Below are 23,274 nucleotides of genomic sequence, written 5' to 3' on the forward strand. Positions count from 1 at the left end.
TGACAGCTTAGGAACAAGCTGATACATCCCCTCAGGTGACACTGGGCTCATTTTTCTCAGAGGAGAAACATTTTTTTTTTTTAACAGAATGTCTTTTTTTTTTCAGTAAGACATGACCAAAAACTAGTGTGATCCAATATGTAAGACTGAAGGTATTTGCTGTCTGATATTGGTAGAAATGAACTAAGATCAATTACAGAGTCTCCAGCAGTCCCAGATTCAGTTTGAGCTTTTTTTTTTTTTTTTTTGGTGTGTGAGGGAAGGTGTTTGTATTGGGGAGAAGGGGGTTAAGGGAAGTGCTATTTTACTCTATGATAGTGAGCTAGATGACAAAATGAAGGGGCAGATTTTCTTCATTGAAGCTTTCGGATCAAGAACATATCTGTCCCTCTTCCCTCTCACCCAATAGGTACCGACTGAGTTGGCATCCTCATTCTGCACGTCCTAAGGAGCTTTAACAGCAGGATTAACAGCACCACATCATATTTCCAGTCACAGGACAGGGAATTCATCCTTCCCACCCAAATCACAGCTGGATCCCATCCTACAGCTGCTTTACCTGTGAACTGGAGTTAAAAGACATAAGTATCCACTCAGTCCCCCTAAAATACACAGCTGAGCTCATGCAACCTTGTGCAGGTCCCAGGGAGTGACATCGCTGCAGGCCGGCAAAGAGTATGTCCTGAATATTATTTTAAATATCTTTTTTCCTTTATTTTCTTTGTGACTCCTTAAGAAGGAATCAGTTAAACAGGGAGAGAACAGCAGAAAGCAGGTAACTGGAATATAATGATTGACACCTGTCACGTTTCTGTGTGTTGGAATCAATGTGCTTTCATTAACTCTGGCACTAGGAGTCTCTGCAGATCCCTGAGTGAAGATGTGTTAATAGGAACTGATACCTCATCAGGTGTTAAACATGCACATACACACACAGAGGCTGGATTACAGACCTGTTGTCCTGCAGGGTTGCCTCCTCCCCAGTTGGCTGTGTGAGTCTTGTATTCCCTTTTGTTCCAGCTGAAAAAGTGGATAAAAGTCCTTTTCCTGGTCTTACGTACATCCTGGGCCATAAACCTGAATGTATGAGACCTCTCAGGCTGAGGAGGGAATTGAAAACAGGACCCTTGCTCCAGCCTGGAAGATGCAATCCCCACTCATCTTCAGCCTTTGAAAAATTAGGGGTGGGACTGAGATTCAGACCTAAACATAGATGTCTGTAACATACATATTCACACTCATCATTTGGTATCATTACAGTGGATGGAGATTTAGGGGTCCAACCACTTGTCTGCATATAGAGGCAGAATTTCTGACCCTGACATCTCTCCGTACTCCTCTAGCATGGCAGATCATACCAGGAGGAAGTGAATTGTCACTGTTCATGCTCTGAGTAAATATTTCCGTGGTTGTGAACATCTTTCCTATCCTTGCTCCTCAAGTCTTACACAACCTCTTCAGTAGCTCTGGTGCTTTTGGGGCCTTTTATGAACTGATTGACCTCATTAACTCAGCAGAACATGCTTTTCATTTTGCTGGGTTCATTTTCTACCAGGATGGGTTGTGTAAGAGAGGAGAGAGGATAGGTGGGACAAATGAGAAATATCTTTGCAGTGATAGACCAGCTCTCTCTCTGTGTTGAAACCACAGGGTGAATAGAAAGTGGTTGGATTAATATGAATCTAACTCATGGAGCTTGAGGTGAATAAACTACTGGACATAACTCCCTTCTTGTCCCATGGAGTAGACAAAGCCATGCCAGTGTATATACTCAGAGATGGTGTATCCAGCAGAGACAATAGGTAGAGCTTTAGCCATCATAGAAGCTTGCAAACTATCCCCCATTAGCTTTTTAGCTAAATACCCCATGGCTGTTAATATTAAGACATAAATTGCTGAGATATTTACAAAACACACTAGGAGAAAATCTGTTCCTGCTAAAACTACTCTTCAAAATTTTCCAGGAGGTGAGAGAAATAGCAGCCACATAAAAGCATAGCAAAATCCCTGGTTTCGGAAATGCTCAGGGAGAGCAAAGACGTGAATGCACTCAGCCCGGCTCCCCTGAGACCCTGACTTTCTGTTTGCAACATGCCATGCACCTTCACCTCCGCTTCATCCCAGGGGGCTCTTCTCGTCTCCTGCCTTCCCTGAAGGAACGATGAACTGAGGACAGCTACTGCCTACAGCAGCACAGATGCAGTCTGCTTTTTTGTATTTTGTGCACATCCTCCTACAGCTTGATTTATTTGTCTTTCATCAGAAAAGAGAAAAAGGTGGATAAATATTCTAGGAGATATGCAGTTCTTTGTATTTCCTTCAGCAGTTCAGAGAAAGAGACACCTGAGAAGGAAGGAAAGCTTTCTCCCCTGTGTCCCAGCCACCTCTCAGAAACCACATGAGCTATGACTTAGAAAACTCCATTCTTTGGGTTTTAGCATCCAGAATTTACTTGATCCCTAAAATTTCCCACATGTAAATCCTTGTTAGGAGGAGATGAGTGCTAGTCAATATTTACCAAACTCCTTCAGGTCCTCGAGAAGAACAAATTTTAAATTAATCATGTCCTCCCATTAGTTTAGATCTTCACCTCTGTGCATTTCCATGCTTATCCAAAGTCCTGATTCTCACTCCAGGATGGTTCCAGTTGTTGTTATCATGTAGCTCTGCACAGTGCATTTTATTTACAAGATACTGTCCAGAGAAATGCCCAGGTTTTCCTTTGGTGGACAAAAAACCAATGATGGTCTTCAAAAGGTAATAAATCCATATATCCAGTGGCACTCAACAGCCTGAGTATATAGAGACAGCATGTCCTATCTGCTCCCAGTGCTCTACCCACGGCAATTGACAGTGTCCTCCCTGAAAGACTGCCAGCACTGTCTTTTAGCAAAGTCACTTCTTCTTTGCTGGAGCTTTGGCATTCCCACCAGCCTTGCCATTAGTTTTGGTGCCTCCTCCTGATTTTACTTCTTCACATTCTTTTCCACCTTTCTTCCCACCACCTTTCTTGTCAGCATTGTCTTTTCCCCCCTTTTCTCCCTTCTCTCCCTTTTCTCCCTTCTCTCCCTTTTCTCCCTTCTCTCCCTTTTCTCCTTTTTCTCCCTTTTCTCCTTCTTTCTTTTTGGTTCCATCCTTCCCTTCTTTCTTGGATCCTTCTTTCTGGTCCTTTTCACCATCCTTCTTCTTGGAGTCTTTGGATCCATCTTTCTTACCCTGAGCCTTGTCCACTTTTTCAGATACAGTGGGGACTTCTTTTTTTTCTTCTGCAGCCTGACCTGTATGCAAGGATGGAAAAAGAAAACAGGAAAGAAGTAAACTTGGGTTGGCACTAGCCAGGAAGAGGGCAAAACTCCTGCTCACTGCTGGCAAATCTTGGACAAAGGGAAAATACTTCTACTGGGTCTTTGTCTGAACAGCTGTTTTGCTCACTGACTACCAGCTTTTCATGTCTTTGTTTTGAGAAGATAGACTAATGGGATAAAGCAGAACTGGTAATTTCAAGAGCGGACTTGTGGATCTATTGAAGGAAAAGGCGCGTGTTGGTAGGAACTGATCCACGAACATTACAAGCACAGTCCGTAAGCACTTCCCCATAACGATGTTCAATGTGGAGTTGTCTGCTTCCACAAGAAGGAACATAAACACCTCTCAGGCTATTCATTAGAGACCTGTCTTGGGCTTGGGTTTTTTTGGTTGGTTGCCTTTTCTAATTCTTTGTGTATGGGGTATGTCTCCTACAGCTGAGAGTGGACAGTAAGGATTCTGATGGGGATCTTTACTTTTAGAGGAAGACAAGCAGAAGATTGCTTGCCCAGCACAAGACTACAAGGTAGGCTTAGCTTATGTCCTATCCATATCCAGTCACCATGGGGGCTTCCAACCTGTACCACTGTAATTAATGGCAGCAACATACCATGGGCATATAGCACTTAACTCTAGTGCATAGCTAGCCCTCTTTTGGTATGTTTTAAAAAGCCATATTTGTTATAGGAAGCTTATAATATCTTTACTTATGGAATATTTTTACTTAGGAATATCTTGGATTCAGTTCCCACATTTCAGGTGAGAAGACTCATAAATATCACACTGACTCTGCAGACTTTAATTATTTTGAGAAATGATTTGGTAGCAGAAAACTTTTCCTCACCTTTCTTATTTTTCTTCTACTGGAATTGGTTCATTTTCTCAAAAGCATTTCTGAAGTCAGAGCTTGATGCACTAAACTCTTATCTCAAGCAGCAATTTGACACTTAAACACATCATATTTCATATATTTCTTGTGGAATGTTTTTCCTTTGCTCAAGACCAGCAGAGTATAAAGTTTTGCAAAATCAAGCGAAAACATGTTAAGTTTCCCATGACCTCCTTCTCTGAAAATCCCGAGTATAGGACTCATATGTGAATAGACAAGCATGTTAACACAACTTAATAATTAAAATCAGCCAGGATGTAGCAATGACCTGGGAGTGACCTCAACAAATGGAGGATGATTGGTCACTATTTAGCTTTCTTCAGCCAGCATTTAGGCTAAGTCAAATTATTTCATGTTTGTCACAGGCTAAGAAACAATGACAGTGATCTGGAGTAGGAGGTAATTTGGTATGGACCTTTGGTGAGATGTCTCAACCTTTACCTGGAGCCATTGGGATCCAATATGTGTAAGTAGCCCCAAATTTCCCGTTGCTATGGATGTCTGCAGTGTCACTTCCAAATCACAGTGGATCAAACCTGAATTTTTTACTTTTACTTAACATATTCCTTCAGCGTGCACAATAAAATAAAATGCCATCCTTGGGATCTGACGATTCATTTGTACGTACAAATGGGAGTAGAACGATACAGACTGTTTCTTACAATCACAGGGAAAATCCTGACATCTCATATAAAAAAAAAAAAAAAAAAGAGAGGGAAGAATAAAAAAAATGCCACTACATTGTCTGCTTCCTGGACAAATATGGTAGGAACCAGGTGAACTCCCAAAAATGTCAGCTGGAGCATCCTCAGACCAGAATATCTGAAGATCTCTCAGGCCATGGACCCAGACAGTACATCTCCACCCAGAGCAAAGGTCAAGTTCTGTTGGTACTTCTCCCACAGACTGGGAGACAGAGCACAAATGAATCACTTTGTATATAACATTTTATACACTGAACCCTAACGTCCATTTTATTTATGTCCAGTAAAATGGCTTGTCATATATGACACTTAAAAAAGTACATGGAGAGCCATTTGACAGTTAGAATATTCCATCATAGTAAATGCGAGTAAAATAATGCCAAGAAATTAGAGTATTTAAACATTGTAATATATCAATGATTAATAACATTTGACACTTACAGAAATCTTTACGCATTTAATGGCCACTCAGTAATTAAAATCACTCAGGTCATCTCTCTGGCCTTGACTGGGTCTACCAGGGGTTGTCACAGTGTTAGTATATAAATAGTCGACAAATACATACATTATATTTCATGATTGCATAAATCAAGGTGATTACGAAATGTCAGTGGGACAACATGGCAGAGCATCACACTCTGTACAGATGAAAATAACAGCACAGAGATGGAGCCCAAAGGTTTGCACTTTCCACTGTAATGCCTAAATCATGTAGAGAAACATTTCTGGGGCCAGGATGCCCACAAATCTCAAGAGGGAAAAGCAGTGGGTTTGATCACACATAGCTTTTACATCTAACAGTTTAGGTGCTGACAGCTGAGTCAGTCCTTTTGGGTCCCCAGTGTCGGAGACATGGAGGCATTCTTAAGGCACAATTTACCTCTTCTACTTTAGCACCTCCCCTACCATGAAAAGAATCACATCCTTTTTATTTTCCACCATGGATAAAAGAACTAGTGCTGATGCAGACTTCTCCATAGATGTGGATAATGTACTTGTGGATAGATGACTCAACCCCAGTACCAGTTCTTTCAGGGAAACTTGGACAGATCTGCCTAGTCCCAGAGGACTAGGAACTTCAAAGAACACGGATTCACGAGCCGTTACCAGATATCACCAGCCACTCAGCAACATGTTATTCACCAGCCTCCTACCCTGCACCATGCCAGGACCATAATTCTGGGATTCTTAAATGTCAAAGGGTGGTCAAGTACTCAACTTACACGTTTACCTGGTTAAAAGTTGGTCAAATACTCAATTTATACATTTAACTGGTTAAAAGTTTAGGTAGTCTTTATGGTGCAGATGACTTTGCATAAATTGCTTTCCTCTAGCAATTTATTCATGAGTTCATGCTGCAATAATTTACCATGGTCTGATTAAATCTACACCAAAGTAGCCAGCCTTTGAATGGAGTACATGTACATGTTTGTGGGATGTAAAGGCTGCAAAGGATGTAAAGGAGATCAAAATTATTAACATTCTGGGGTGAAATGGCCATGCTGCTGTCCAGGTACCCTTTCTGTCTCTTCTGGATATTCTCATGCTTAATTTATTGGTTTTCCAGAAGTAACAGCTAGGCAGGAAGAGGATGCAGCAGCAAATGAGTGAATTTGGCTGTCTGCTATCTACAGGCATGATCCTTCACACCTTCTGGGATCTACCAATAGGTGGTCCTTATGGAGTCAGAATTTGGTGTTTTGGGCAGGAAATCAAAGGATATAATACTAAACACTTCCATGTGTGTTTGCTTATACATATAAGAGTGCACTAGCTAGACCTTTGGATGACCTTTGACTTCAAAGTAGATTAAGAGAATTTAACTGTACTGACAAGGGCTTATTCATGCCAGTTGGGTTCAGCTCCAGAGACTGGTCTGGCCATCCTCAGTATAGGCATAGTCTGATGTCTAAACACCTCTGAAATCCTGAGGTATACGCAAGTTCCTACTGTTAAGCACTTAGCTCTGTATTTTGCTGGTGTAGGACTAAATTTCTACAATTATGTTATCTGCCTCTTTCACCAGTTTCATGGACTGAAGCATCACATTTTGAGTTAAGGAAATTTCCAGTTTCTATGAAGTTATAGATCACAGGGCTTGCAGAGGCACAGGAAAGAGAAGAAAAGTTCATTAAAAGGTATTGAGAAAAGAGAGGTCAAATGCAGAAAGGGAGTGGAGAAGCGGAGAGTCTAAGGTATGATGGAACTCATCAGAAAAGAGAAGCCATAGACAGACAGACAGGAAGGCAGTCCCCTAATTTCCTTGCAGGGCCATTTCATCTTCTTCTTTCACCACAGGCAGAGAGTTGAGAGGTCTGGACTGGACAGGACCAGAGAGAGTTAGGAGAGTTTCAGTAGAGCCTAGGGTACAGAATCAGGAAAGATGAGTGAGAGCAGCAGAGACCAGTGACAGAAATACTTGCCATCCAAACAGGGCAAGCCATTTATGGGTAGTGTGAAACTCTAACAACTTTCTTCCTACTCATATCCCCCAACCCAGGAACTGACCCTTAAAATGAATCAGACTCTGGAAATTTTAAACATGAACTGCAAAGGAATGACCCCGACTTGTACCAATGGAGAAACTGTTCCTTTCATCTAAATGACTGTGCCTGCTGCCACAAATGCTGCAGGTTTAGTGCATGTGAATGGGAGGGGTTTAACAAGTCATGGCAATATCTTAATGGTTGTGCCCAAGGAGCCACACTGATTTACACTAAGGGAGGACCTAGCTCTTTGCATTCATGCATACAGAAAGCAACCCCAAAAGAAGAGATGAGTCTCATGTGTAGGTGTGGGCATGGGAGGTACCTCCAGGGATCTCGGTCAGCTCGTTGAGTGGTGGAACAGTCTCCAGTTTGTCTGCATATGTCTTGGCTGCTTGCCGTTGAGCATATCGTGCCTCAATCTCTTTCCTCGTCCGGGGAATCCGACACTTGAAGATACAGCACAGTGTGATAACTGGGAGAGGAGAGAGGGAAGCAAGAGCATGCAGTTCAGTCAGCAGATCTCTGTTTAGTACAGGCTGGCCCATTTACAGTGGGGAGACAGCAGGAAGAAAAATTAATTTCAGAAGAGTTTCTTCCAGTGGGAACTTGTAGTCATTTACCTCAGTAGAAGTACCTGCCTGGGGGATATGGTCACAGTCTAAAGCAATTGAGTTACCTGAAAATAAAGAATTACCACTCTTCAGGTGAGCTGTGGTAAAGGACTGACCATGTCCTTCCCACCAAAACCGATGTAAACCATTGCCTTAAATCATATATGCCACTGGTGTCTCTGAGCATCAGAGCATCAACAATTTAAATTCATGATCTCTTTGGAAATGGTATCAGCAGTTAAGGTGTACTGCCACCCTTCAATGGTGTGTTATTGCTAGAAGATCCTGACAACACATCTTAGCCGTTCATTTTTGTGGTAGGTAGATGCTGGAGCTGTGGACCTCCAGCTGAAGAAAGTAATGAGGAATTTGGCATGGAAACCCTCCAACATAGATCCAGAACAAGAGGTCAATATATGCCTTAATTTGCTTTCATGCAAATGCATTTAGGGCAGGCCTAGAACTCAGGTCTCCTAAATCTCCCCATCATGCGCTTACTATCCCATCATTCTCCTTTCCATGAGCTAGGCTTCTTTACATGTCTTAAGGATTCAGATGATGCTTTTTCTCCTAGTAAGATATATTATTCCTTCATGCTTAAACCTACATATTATTTCTGAATTTCCATCTGCAAATCTAATCATGATTCAGACAGTTCATTGTAATGAAATCAATATCGGTTTGTTTCCTAGACTAGGAATGCACAGGCTTGAGCAGATCATTGGATTCATCCATGTACAGTTTTCGACAACAACAAAGAAGCAACTTCAGGGAAAAGATCAGTGAAACTCAGAAACAGGTAATCATAAAATTAGCTGGCCCACAGGTCATAAATGCAGGTCAAGAAACATGAGATCTCATGGTCTCCTGGTTTCTTTGTGGGCATCTTTGAGGGATTCTTCAGTTCTAAATAAAAGCTCAACTTGCCAACCTACATAAATTCATAACCTTGCTTATATACCTTATGGAAATGGGTTCTGCAGGCAGGCAGAGCCTTGTGCTTGGAAAGATGTTGTGTTACCAGTTTTACATGGTCTATCTCTCATTTTAACTGGAGTTCCCCCATGCCACACCAGTGTTACGAGAAAGGAGCAAGCATCCAACTTTTTGGACACTTCAAAAGTCATGTAATCTCATCTGGCTTTATATCATATGAACAATGTATTAGACCTTTGAGACTCATCCAAGGAAATGAGAGAAATAATCTGTATGTTTGGTTCCAAGTGTGAGCATTTCTCGTTCACCAGAAGTAAAACCATTTTGCAGACAGCCTCCACAACACAAGCATTTGGTGGTGTAAATTTTACTCCCTAAAAGTTTGTCCTGTAGCTGTCCAGCCTCTCCTAAGTAAAGAGGGATCATGTTAACCAGAAACAAGCTCTGCATGACCTCTCTGTATCACAAAAGAGAAAAGTGAAGTAGTAAAACACTTCTCTCAGTGTTTTGAGGTTGGTGTAAAGTTACCGAGCAAAATGTAGCAGCTTCTCTATCCCTTTTCTGAATTTTGCTGCCAAAAATATCACTCCCCTTAAATAGTTTGCTGCGGAGGTGCTGTAGTGGAATCACACTAAGGGCCATCTAAATGTCACAACAGGATGAGACACCTGAAGCTGATGTGAATTGCCTAAAAAACCATGAAATTGAAACAATCTGTAATTGTGGAAGCAATCAAGATGCTTTTATCCCTGCTCTTCCATGAGGGTCATCAACAAGCTGAGGGTAATTGAGTTTTTATTTGTCTTACAAAAGAAAAGCAAGGTCCCCATAAGGCATTATTGGCGGCACAACACTGGCAGCCTGAAAATGGGTAACGTACCACATCTGGAAAGCACAAAGCTGGATCTGCTCTGCTTTCAGGGCAGTAGGATTTTGTGCACCTGCCCACAGAGCCGGCTACAGCTATGTCACAACCAAGGGACAGCACAGACCTTTTCAGTCTAGCAGATAAAAAATTCCCAGTAGCTGCGCAAGGACTCAAGGCAAGGTCAGACTAGACATAACCGCATTTTCAACTGTGACAGCAAGCAGGAAGACAATTTACTGGGGGGAATAGGGTATGTGCTTTTTCTCTAACCACTTTTAAATCAAGATCTATTGTTTTCCTAAAAGCACTCTGGAATTCAGCCAAGCCAGGAAATCCTCTACTCACATTTGAGAAAAGTTTGCCAGGAAACTTAGCACCGTATTTCCTGGAGATTGATAAACAATAAGGCTGTCAGCTTTCAAGTAAAGCACAAAGAGATTGGTCAATGCCCTTGAAATCAAGGACAAAATACCTGCCAACATCACAGTAGTTGGCTTAGCCCTGCAGGAAAGAGTAGGGGTTGTTCTATATCTCACAGCTCTACCAAGCACAAAAATGGTCGTTGCTATATGACAATCACGAGCTGGGCTCTATGTTCAACTTTCTAATGGAGATGAAGTGTTACACTGAGGTACTGGGGACTTATGTTGCTTTGGGGTGTGAAATAATTCATAACCAGCCACTGGAGCAAGAGGCTTATGTGAAAATAATACAGTACTATTCCTATCTCCATCCCCCTTGCAAGCTGTGGTTAGTGTAAGGTTCAAGTCATGCAGGGGGGTAACTATTTGACTGAATGCCATTATTGTTTTAAAAGAATAGGCCGGTGAATAAGCTTTAGGACACTGAAACTAATGCCAGGAATGATCACTTCATTGCTAATGGGAAGATATTGCCTGTTGGATATCTTTGTTTTTCCCACCAGGTCAGACACAGGAGACAGTGGGTGGAATTCATCTGCTCTGGTTTGTGTGTCCCAAAGCTAGAGATTACAGTCTCAGTCACTCCAGGCTCCCTTTATTATTGATGGAGAGAAAGAAACATCTCTGCAGGGTGATTAATCTCATCTTAAAACAGAAATTTAAGGTATGCCAAATAAATCATACTCTGAAGCTGCCTTTCTCTCCATTAACTACAAAAAGAGCTTGGAGTGACCAGTCTGACACAGGTGGGTGGAAGAGTTGCGATCCCCTGGAGTGAGAGCCAGAGGCTGGAAAATGTGCCCTAGGGCTTCCCAAAGGGTGTCAGAGATCGGGTGCAAATTGTTCCCTCAGTTAGAAGAGGTGAATCTTATATTTTGGCAGTTAAGAGTGAAATGTTTGTTGCATATTAGAAGTTTGGAGCTTTCTTAGCATCATTTCTGTTGTGCCTGGTAGATATTTTAAGATTTTTCCTGCTTCAAAATGGTGAGATTATATTTGCTCCACTGATAATTTATCTACCAAGTGAACCAGAAAGCAGTGTAACCTGTAATGTTTCCTGGGCTTTTGTTGATGCCGAGGTTAACATTGTATTCCACTGGAAGAGCAGAGATATTTTTGTTCTGAAGATAACCTGGGAAACTGAACATGCCTGTAAGGGTCCTCACCACCATTATGCTTTCTGGGGTTTGGCTGCCCGGGTTCAGGGACACATGAGAAGTAACGCGGCTGGTGCCCTTCAAAGGAGTAGTTAGAAGAAGCCTCAGTGGAGGTTCCCCTTTTCTATTCTTGGAGTGACTCTTAAGCTGATGCTCTCATGCCTGGCCCTCATTGGAGGTCCTCTGCAGTGGATGTTGTAGTTGTGCCCATGCCTGGCCATATGTCCCATTGACCCAGACCCTGACCCATGGGCATGGCTTTCTGGTTTCACCTCAGACCTGCTCCATCACTACCAATTTGGCTGCATCTGATGCCAGTTACACGTCACTGTTGTGTGAGGGTGGTTGGTAATGAGGATTGCTGTTTAAAAATGCCCATTCCTGTAAGATAACAGATCAATAAATTGGACTGTACTCCCTTACATGAGAGTTAAACTTCAAAGCAATACTCTTATAAAAGCTTAGTATGTGACATGGTATCAGCTGAGCACGTTAACTGACAGACCCATGTTCTCGGGGTACAAGAATTACAAAATCTAAAAAAACCAACACTAAAACACTCCATGAGGGTTATATGCACAATGAAAGAAGCTTAAACTAAAAGTTTTTGTTTGGGATACGAATATGCGCAGGAATATTAGTTGCAACTCAGTTGAATAGTGATAACTTGTTCACTTTTCATTCTGGGTCCACAGGATGAAGTATTTGGGGAACCAGTTAGCTTGGATGTAACCCGAGAATTTGTTATTATGCTTTTTTTTCTGGCAGGCAGATGACCTGACTTCAAGCCTTGAATATCTGTTTTATATTCGACATTTACCAATTCTCTGGTTCCTGAGGTGAATGCTTTATTCACACTGCTATCAAGCAATACTTAGTCCCTTTTTTTCATGCTGTGGGTCTCCTTTTCCTTTCCAGGATTTCAGCTTTCATTTTAATTGTCGAGAAGGCTTCTAAAATGCAGCTTGAGTAAACCATTGCCTGTCTGATGCTACTGTGAGCTTAAAGCACCATAAGATGTATCAGTGTCCCATTACCACCATGGAAGGTCCATGAAAATATTCACCATCAAGGCTTGGGATGGTGACATTATTCATGGTTTCTCTGCTATCAAACTACATAAAGCAGAAGAAACATCCTGTGTGACAAAATATAGTGGGGTAATTTTCAATTCTCTCATTTTCTCAGCTTTTCTGTATTAATAATATATGGCCTTGTGATACTGTGATAATAAGCATCTTCCGTGAACCGCACAATTAAAATACAGGCTTTTTCTTCAATAACATTCTGTTTATTGCTTTGTTGTTTAGCTTCTAAATATCATTTTCTCACCTATTTTTTTTTTTCCTTTTCAGTTACACAGTTGAATTTAGCCACATATTCTGAAGGAACATTTCTATTTTAAATTAAAAGTCAGGTCTGATCCTGCACATGGTGTTCTCTTTCCACACCAAAGATTGAAGCTAAAAACGTATCAAATAATTTTTCATTGTTTCTGCCAGGCTGATCATGTGAAATGTAATTTTTCAAGAAGGAAACAAATACTTAGTGTTCCTTTATGAAATGGGTATTTTAAAGGAGTCAACTTTTTGCTGTCTGTGATGACAAAAGAGGTATTGTAAGTGATACTTTTTTGTTCTTCAGCAGATACTCAAAACCCCTGAGAAATAATGAACGCTGAGGCTTGTTCCCTTCTGGATTTTTAGCATGTTATCATTAATTTTACAGGGTGTAATGTCTCCCTAATATTCATATCCAATACTATTCAGGTTGGAGGAGCTGAGAAATGGCCCCAAAAATCTCTCCTCTGAAGTACAGTAACAGAGCAAATGTTAAACACATAATTTCCACCATAAACAATTAGATGCTTGTGACTAAATAAGGGGTGTGTGTTTACTCCCACTGGCTTAAACCAAAACATTTTGTTTTGTAATTGAAGCAAGCTAAGAGCATACACTAAACACCATGAAAGGAGCTCTATTGACTTAAACTAAATATCCATATAGCCAGGTTACCCTGTTCATGGACTCTTTTTTCTTTTCACTTAAGTGAATTTAGCTCATCAACACTAACACAGTTACCTCTAGTTTAGCTGGGCAATAAATTAAAAAAAAAAAACACCCAAACAAAAAACAACAGAAAGAAGAAGAAAAGCAGCAACCTGGTTCTCCTAGGAGCTGGGAAAGGTGTAAATGAAATATCTTCTCCAGAGACCGCTTGGTGTAATATTGCAGCAGAGCTGTGATTGAGAAATGAACAGTTTTATAAATCGAATGGAAAGGTAGGTTTGTTCCCTTTGAAGCTGAAAAAATACAGTCTACTAATGAAGCATTTAATTAACATTTAGCAAAGTAGCCTGTGCTGCTCTGAGTTGATTAGGCAGCCGTTCCGTTAATGCAAGCAATTAATGCAGATGTATTCGATGGCAAGTTAACTGCAGCACTTGTGTTAAGTGCTCTTTGAGAAGCTTGTAGAGTTCCTTACTAGGGGGCTACCATGATGCTTTAAGGAAAGAGCTAGCATATTTTGGTTGTTCAAGCTACTCATGGCAGTGTTAATAGCTGGCTAATTGTGATAATACAGTGATCACTGAGGTCTACTAAACTCCTAAGAAAATTAACTAGTGCTTGGGTGGCTGCTTGTAGGACTGGTCCGCCCCGAGTGTTGAGATTCTGAGACAATGATGCTGCTGCTGGTGCCTGAACCACCTCATTTAAAGATGCCACAGCTGCTACTAGAGATATTGCTGAGATACAAGTGCTTCAGAAGGGGTCCCTGAGCTGGGCGTTCCCTCTAAAGGGTGTGCAATTATCTACAGGGCATGTAACTGCATCCTGGCTGTGGCTCGGACTTGGGATCAGGTTGCGACAATAGGGACTCAGGATCCAATTTCTTCCAGAAAACAGACTTAGATGGTAAAAATGTCAGATTTGAAGTCCAAGTTGGAGATTAATTAGATGCCCTCTCAAGATCCTTCTTGGTCCTGTATTTATCCCACTCTACGGCTGTTCTTTCAGTGGAAATCTAGTACTTGGATTAATGTACTCATTTCCTACAAAGCAAAAATAAGAGCCAGAGAATGAAGAGATCTAGATTGTAGTCCCAATAGCTGTGCCAATAGGACTTCAAGTAAAACATGTTTTCAAATATGTCCACCTTTGTAAAATGCCCTGAGGATATGCTGAAAAAATTGCTTCAAGGTGTCAGGGCCACTCTAATATTTGCTCAGTCATTAAGCTTAACTGTGCCTCTATATATGATATTTTCCTGGTGTCTGGAAATGAGGATCTGTCCACACCATTAGATCTGACCTCTCTGCACATCACAGGTTATTATGTTTAATTATGGCCTGAGTGGAATAACTTGTGTTGGATTGAATCCCACCTTACTCTGGGTGACTTGTTAAGGGGTGGAGAGTGTGGTAATGTTTAATCACCCTCCCTGACACATTTATTTCTAAAATTCTCATTTCAATTGACCTGATTTTAATTTCCAGGCTCTACTCTCACCTCTATCCGCTAGACTAAAAAGATCTTTAATACTTTTTTCTCTTTTCTTCCTGAAGCCCTTCAGTGCTGCAGTCAAGTGGCCTTCGTCCTTCCAACAAGCTAAACAAAGTTCATTCAGTGAGAATCTTGTTTGAAGACCTTTCTCCAGGCATCGAGCAGAGGTGAGGATTTCTGGCCTTTTTTTTTCCTGCAAGTCTTTGTTTTTTCAGTATTTGTTTTCATACATAGGCACAAGCATCTCACTGAGACAACATACAGAGCTCAAAAAATCTTCCTACCTCTGAGTAACCAACACTAATACATTTAAATAACTTCTTACTGCAGCATCACCCTGAACTGTGTTGCTTAACTGATTGCTTTGCTCTGATAATAGTTACCAAATTTTACTAATTATAATTCAGCCACTGAAAGTTTGTTTATTCTGTAGATGCGGTCTACATTGCTTTCTCCCAACCACACATCCTCGCTTCTGCTGTCATTCACTGCATTTTGTTTGAACGGATTCAGCCAGCTCCCTGTGTGGCTCCTTCTACCTTATTTATTTATTTATTTCCTATTCTCCTGTCTACTGGCAAGGAGGATAGCTTTAGCAGCAGCCACTTTGTATTTATTCTGAGCTCACCAGTGAAAAATATGGGTTAGGGTTGGACCTCTCATCAGAATAAATGTTTCCTTAGATACTTTTGGTCAGAGCAGAGTTAGATTTCTGGGCTAAGAAACATTGTGTTGGACAAAAAGAAGCAGGTAGTCACTGGGAGATCCCTGAAGGATCCCTGTAGATCCAGGCAGGGTATCCAGGCCACTTGATGACACAGGTCATCTCACCCTTAGGTAGACGTCTAAAGCAAACAGATTAATTATTCCCACTTTTTCTCTTATCTGGTCACTTTAGATGCCTACCCTGAAGGTATCTCTAGATAGGTGAGATGAATCATAGTGACAAAGTCCATATTAGATGTTTTGGCTGGCAATCTGAGCTATAATTAACACAAGCCCTAAATAAAATAAAAGCTCCTGACTGATTATGCTTTCTGTCTCTTTCTTGGAGTCTTCTATGCCTGGTGCAATAACTCCTAAGGCTAAGGTGGAGCTCCCTAACTTTCTTTCCCCATCATCTTGTCTTAAAGGCTGGGAGCAGGAGTGGGATTTACCATCATAGGCAGTGAGAGGTTTGGGACTGAACCCTTTCCATGGCCTCCATGCAAGGAGAGGTGCTGTCACAAGGAGGAGCCAACACTGCAGCTGTGTGAGGCAAGATCTAGGGATGATTGTTCCATAGCAAGGAGAAATACCTCTTGTGAGGCATTTATTCAGAAAAATAGTCAGTAAGCTGGGCCTGTCTTTTCTGTCAAACTAGAGCTAGCAACAAAACCCAGGATCCCAATACCCACAGCTACTCTTGTGACTTGGGAAGATCAACACTGGATTTGGATCTAATCTGTGCAGCTCAGACCTGTCTACTCCCAGACCTCATGTATCCTATGGATACATACAGGTTTCAATTCATAATTAATTGTGAGCAACATAGGGCTGCTACCTATGCTCATTTACACCAGCTGAGAAGCAGGGATATGGGCTATTATTTACCCTGCCCTGGGAATCTGAAAAATCCCTATTGTTTGGTGTTAGCTGGAATTTGTGTGAGATGGTGGCTTGTGTCTGTTCTTTGCTCTGGATAGAGAAAATGCACTGGGGCAGGGTCATGCATGAAATTGCACATGAAGGGCAAATGGGAATTAGAATTATGATGGTCTATTAAAATAACAATAGTAATAATAAATGAGAACATGAATTAGCCAAGTGGGTTTTCCCAGGAAGGCTGCAAATCTGACTTTCATGTTCAGATCCATAAAGGCATACACAAGTGAGACTTGCTTGTCTCATGTGGAATCCAAGCACACCTGATTCATGCATTGTGCCATACAGCAAAGCAGCCTCTTCTCACAGTCCCCGCCTCTGACACCAGAGACCACCTGTGCACGAATCTGTACTCCATCACCCGGTTGCCTTGACCATGAATGGTTACCAAGTGGGAGGGAGGATGAAGAAGCAGGTTAGGCTTCCAACTGGTGAGGACACCCACACAGAAGCTGTTGTGGAGCCCCACCATGGTCCTGCAGCCCAGTTCTTCCCCTTGCAGATGCCAGACACAGCCCCCTCTATGTGACCTGATAGCTGACATGTTTAAGAGAAGCCAGCCTCAGGCAATGACATCTCCAATGCTTTTTTAGCTGATGGGGATCACAATGACTGATTTTGTAGTAGCCCTGGGCATGTGTGTGTATATGTGTGTGAACATGCACAACAATGGAAGTTTCTGATAACATTATAGTACAAAACAAGAACAGCATAGGTTATTTGTTATCAAAGTAATCAACAAGAAAGAATATTTACTTGTTATTATTTAGAGTACTTAAAATAGTCCTTCCTTTGTAAAAGACACTTAACTTTCTCTTAAGCACCCCATTTTGTGCTCAGCTTGAACTACATATGCTGGTGCCAATAAGTTTGGAGGCCTGGGCTATTTTGTAGGCACACAAGTGCAGAACAGCTCTAAAACAGAAGGAAATGTCTCACCTGTGATAAGAGGCTTCCTTGTGAGAATTTGGGCTGAGAGCAAAAGAGGGGCTAAACCTATTGTCCCCACATAAGAGCCATCCCTTGTCCCAAGTGATGTTCTCTGTGATAGAGGACAGTACTCTCCCTCTTGCATCCCTCTCTGCACATATTATTCTGTGCACCCTGATGAGTGTTTCTCATATGCTGGGCTGCTGGTGATGCCCTGTTTGAAGATAAACAGCTAAAGCCTTTGTCAGAAAGCACCATGTGAAACATCCCTGAGTCAGCCTAAATTATCCATGCCTCACTTGAAATTCTGCACATTAATGGAAACATCTGGGTAGTTTTTCCATCCAAACAGTAATGGTTATTCAATAGTGTAAATCTTTTGCCTGGCATTTATACTTCAACACCCGCAGCAAGCTGATGAATAAAACCTCTAACACTTCAAATTAAAATGCACTCAGTTAATTGCATTCAAGATGTTTAACAGCTTTTTTGATACTCGTTAAATAATACTTGATTCCTGGGAACACGTTTGTTCAGTGTGAGCCTTCTTCCCTTGAGCTCTCACACTATTTTATACTCCTCTTGAACTTCTGACAGGTTCAAGGGAAAGGTTCCCAGTTTATGCAGGGAGATAAGCAAAAGCTTTGCATTCGTGACTCCCAAGCATCCCTCCTGATGACAGACCTGCTTCTTCAAGCTTTCATGTCTGTGGTTATATGTCAGGAGAAAAATTACTGATGCTCATGTCTGGGGCTACCTGTTATTATTTGACTGGCATATGTGAGAATGGGAAAGCATCTCCGGTAGGTCTTGCAGAAGGTCACAAAGATAGGGAAACAGAGATCAGAACTGAGTTCTACTTTTGCAACCAGCTTCTGCTTCAGCCCACTACTTTGTCACTCCTCATCCAGGTAAGCCCTACTTCCCAGTAGTACTAGACCTGGTGTGGACTACATGTAAGGATGTGCAGTGAGAAAACTGTTTTCCGTGGCCCCAGAGCTGTTCTGGTGTTACTAAAACACCAGCACCCAATGAATTAAAGGTCCACTACTCATGGACACAAGGTGGTCTAAAGTCCACAACCAGCTTAGGTAGCTCAGGAGTTCCCCGGCGTGATAACCAGGTATCATCCAAAACAAACTTGGTCTTCGGTTTGAGTTGAGCACAGGGCATGAGCTTATGCCTGGAACACAGCAGTGGGATGGAGAAACAGCTCCGCAGCAACCCCACCACATGTAGGAACCTCCTGCTACAGTTCCATCCTACCTTCTCCCTCACTTCCTCCATTCCATGGAGTACAGATTCAAAACAGGGTGATAAGAAAAGGGGTGTCTCCCTGCCTCTGGTACCTGAAATACATCTGTCATGTATTTCAACATCAAGCTGGCATGATACAGAAGAAGGAGGACTCTGGACAGGAGCTGAGAGGCATTGCTTCCCTACTCCCATCAGCCTCTTCATGCCCTCTCTCCTCTATTCATGCCTTTCACTCCAGAGGGATATGCCAGGAGGGATGTTGAGGCATTTTGCCCTGCATCCAGACCCAGTTGTTTGATTGCTTCTGTAGAAATCAGTGGAGCATTACTGGAAGAGGTACTGCCTGCACCCTCCTGGGTGGGCTGCTGTCAACAGCCCTGGGGGTGTACATAAACAAGGAAATTAGCAGACCTTGAAACCAAAGTAACATCCAGAGAGGAAAATAGCCCCCAGGTCTACTTAAAAACATTGATGGTGGTTGTGATGCCAAAGAAAAGGAGAGCACATGGGGCAAGCCTTGGGCCAGCTACTAGCTTTCCCAGGGATGGGTCAGGGCCACCCTCTCCTCCACCACAGCACTGCAGTTTGCAAAGGGTAACACTTTTGGGGCAAAGTCCTCAGTCTTTGTAGGTGAAACAGGCTGTGCAAGATTCCAAGGTTATGACTCAGTTCCATCCTATCAGGGTAGTAGTGTTGGGTCTCAGTTCCCTTTTTACAGCTTTCAAGGGACAAAAAAAAAAAAAAAAAAAAGCAAGACCAAGATACCAGATAGCAGTGCTTCTGAGTGAATCAGATCCTCCTGACAGCTAATCTCATTTTAGCTGTCTGTTGTCTCATCAAAGTATCTCCAAGAAAGAGAGAGACCGCTGCAATGCTTGTCTCTGCTCCTGCCTGCAAGGGGTCTCTTATCAACCAGCACTCATGGGAGCAATCCAGAGCAACTGAACTATGCTGGGTGCTGAGAGGCAGCGCTTATAAGGACTTCAAGGTACACTGTCAGAACTGCCTTCCTCTACCTTATTCAAATATCCAAAAGGGAAGGTTTCCTTTAACCAAGGACAAAATGACTGAGTTAAAATCTTGGGGCTTACAAGAGGAACAGCAGTGAGTTGACCTGCTGTGTGTGGTCCCTGAGAAACCTTCCTTGTCCTCCCTTTCTTTGCAGATTTTTCCCTGTAGAGGTTGTGTTTGCTTTAAAAATGAGCTCTCATGTGCCTTCTCCAGTTGTAGCAGAAAGATTTGACATTTCTGGTATTTTAGTAGATGTGTAATGATACACACATCCATGAGCATTATGCCTCCAGCATCACCTGAATGATGCTCTGCATGTGCTACTAAGTTATATTTTCTACTGTAGGTTGGTTTACTCCCAAATTTTTTTTTCCTCTTGTGACAAATCCTATCACAGAGCAGAAACAAAGGAAAAAGATAGAGGTGGATGGGTCTGACAGAGAGATGCTTTCATATGGCATCTGAGAAAGTTGGCTATCAATTGCTGCAGGGGAGACAGAAAAGCCTTCTGCTAACTGGTGTGCAAACGTTTCATCTCCTGGTCTCTGATGGGTAAAGCTAGGAGTTGCCCACTTTGGTTTGTAACCTGACCAAAATCGTTTTTATGAGTTAGAAGATCTCCCCAGAGACTTTTTACCCATTTCATTGGTGTGTATTGACAAATAAGATATTTTTATATAGGGTTTTTAAGTATTTTTTTTTCATTTCATAAGGAAATGCAAGCTTTGGCTTTGACCATTTTTCTACCTTTTCTTATGCGATGATGCCATCTTGTGGAAGTTGCTAAGAGCAAGAGTTGGAAACTGCACCTAGATCACACCTATAATTTGGAAGTCCTGTCACTCAGCAGGATCAGGTTTGTGTGGTGGAAGAGCATGGAGGATCTGCCATCCACACTCTGCATTTCAGGTGGGGTACCCCGGTTTGGTCCTGTGGCTGCCCTTAGCAACTATCATACATCTCTTGAGACCTTTCTGGAGCAACTATCTTCTATTTCCATTTCAACTGAAAGGAATCCAGTTCAAGTGCTCCACAATCACCCACAGTGAAGTAGCTAGGGGCATTTACTTTAAAAACATCTCAATTCCCCTCCTCATCCTCATTTACTCCTCACCTGATTTCACATGACAAAGTAGACACACCCTTGAAGCCTTGATAACAAGGTGAGGTGGTAAGCCAATGGGGTCATGTGCAGGCCCCAAGAAGCCCTGGAAAGGATGCTCTTCTGTCTCCCAGTTTCAGAGGGTTAGTGCTGTTAAGGGGTTGTGTTACCCTCTTGCTCTGGCTGGGAAGGTGCTCCTGGAACCAGGAAAAGGAAGGCATACTAAAACTCTTCTCTGCTCTTCCCCCATTAAAAAAAATAGAATGTTGCCTGGTTTTCTGGACTGATACCAAGGCAGTCAGTCTCCAAGAGCCCACTCACAGAGAAACCTGTATCTGCTCCGAAGAGTTAAAGGTTTGCTGGTAAAGCTGGGGAACCATCAATGCTTTGGGGATCGCAAAGCAAAGGAGGAGGACGATGTTGCTGGAGCAGGAAAATTGGTGAGAATCGATTGTATGATTCAGTTATTCTAATGTCAATAAGTTTGAACCTGCCTTGTTTTGACTTGGATCACAGACTTGGTTAAATAGTTGCTGCCTTCACCAAAAGCTTACTGTTTTCATGAAGCTGACTGAGCTGGTACAGTTGTTTTCAAGTCCCTCTAATCATTGGAAGAAAACTTCTTCAAACAGAAAGGCTGTAACAGAGCAGTAGAGCTATAAACTGACTCCATTACACGTTGTGATGCACTGGATCTATTTATCACTCTGAGACTCAGCAAGCCAAAACCCTGTGATCTCCTAGCAAATACTTTCCTACTCTTCCAGTAGTATGTACCTCTAGCAGGCTGACATAATGGTCTAAATTTGTTGAGCTACCTGTGTGTGTTAGTAGGAGCTCAAACCTTAAAACAGACGTTACTTTATTGAATTGCACATAACCTATTTGTTTGCTTGTCTAAACACAGATCCTTTATAAAGTATTTCAGTTTCTCATAATTCACTGCTTTTGGCACTTTAAGTAACTAGTCTGTAACTTTCTTTATATGTTGTTTTCTATAATACATTTCATTTCTGGGCTGTCACTGGTTGAGTAAATTTTCATGGGTGTTTGCTTCTTGCTATTAATGTTTTAGGTAACTATTTTCTTTTCTGCAAGCAGTCCACCATCTGATGCGTTGGTTTGCCAGCATGGCAGACTTTCCATGCTTCTAACCCTAAATAACCTGGTTATGCTAGAGACAATTTCTAACAAACAACAAAACACTCAGCTCTACTGGGCAAAAATTTCTTTACAATTTGATGCCCACTGAACCAAGAATAAACAGCTAAGTAAACCCCTTCACCAGTCTACTTGCATTCTAAAGCTCGTGTTGTTGATTTTGATGCCTATTTCACATGGTGTACAGAGTCACTAGGGTTAAATACTTGGCCACGTTCACTTTGCTCTGTGGAGTTTCTTGTGATTGTTTGCAAAGGGTGTTGTAGCATGTGATGAATTAACATAAGCTTCATTGATGGAGAGCAGGCAAGTTGTAGGAGTAGTTATCCCTCAGACTTTGGATGTAAGGTGAGGTGTTTGCCCAGAAAGGGCAATGAGGGGAAAAGAAAACAGAGGAAAATCCTTGTACTTGCTTTGAAAATGTGAATGTCTGGTTTAAACTGAGCATGGGAACAAACCAGGAAGGTTATCAGGGGAGGACTGATACCTACAGCAGCCAAAGAGGTCATGGCGGCAACACGAAGCAACTTGATTCCCCCAATATCAGCAGAGACAGCAACACACAGACTGCTTTGATTAGATTAGGGCTACATCTAGACAGGGTTTAAGCAGTAAATTAAAAAATAACAGGGAGCGCTAGAAAACACTTGTCTGCAATCCTATGTTTTTAGAGCTGGCCCAGCAAACCCGTGTTCTAGACAAGGACTGCTTGTAGGTTAGGGTTGGCATCGTCTGTGGCTGCTCCCCACCAGGAGCTTGCATGTGGCCGCTGTTTTGGAGAGTGCTCATCGCTTATGAGGAATAAGAGCAGAAGTGATGCAGAAAGCTAAGGCACTCAAGACCTTCCTTCAGTTGTTTTAAAATGCTTCGTTGATCCACTTAGGAAATTGATTTCAACAAGCAATTAGGGCCACAAGCCAGAATGAGAACAGAATGTTAAAAAATGCCTAGAAGCTTTAGATGTATCTAAGTCCATGTGGCTGGATGATGTCCCTCCTGGAGTGGGTAAGGATTTGAGGTGATCTTCAAGTTGGTGGGATTTACCTTCAGAGACTAAGGACAAGCTCTGTCCCTCTGCTCACCTGTCCCTAACAGGAAAAACAGGAGATTCAAGGGAATTGTAGGTGAGTCAGTGTAACTTTGTTTACTGGAAGAAGTGAATTAGTTATACACTTTGCAAAAGTCTAGAGAGTAACAAGAAGATGGGAAAGAAATGGATTTATTACATTTGACTCATATCAAACTGATCTAATTTTTTTGTTGTATGAAGTTATAGTTGACTCA

General features: G+C 42.0%; 1 protein-coding gene across 1 annotated transcript in view; it reads right to left on the reverse strand.

Moving 5' to 3' along the window:
* Positions 1-731: 731 nt before the first annotated feature.
* TMIE (transmembrane inner ear) overlaps positions 732-23,274 on the reverse strand; it is a 38,522-nt gene continuing 15,979 nt past the window's right edge. Inside the window, exons 3-4 of the mRNA XM_074850194.1 lie at positions 7,711-7,860; positions 732-3,278 (exon numbers count right to left, since the gene is read on the reverse strand). Coding sequence (XP_074706295.1) covers positions 2,896-3,278; positions 7,711-7,860 — 533 coding nt within the window. The 3' untranslated portion in view covers positions 732-2,895. The remainder of the gene's footprint in view (positions 3,279-7,710; positions 7,861-23,274) is intronic.

This window comes from Strix aluco, chromosome 1, assembly GCF_031877795.1.
Source record: "Strix aluco isolate bStrAlu1 chromosome 1, bStrAlu1.hap1, whole genome shotgun sequence".
Classification (NCBI taxonomy): Eukaryota; Metazoa; Chordata; class Aves; order Strigiformes; family Strigidae; genus Strix; species Strix aluco.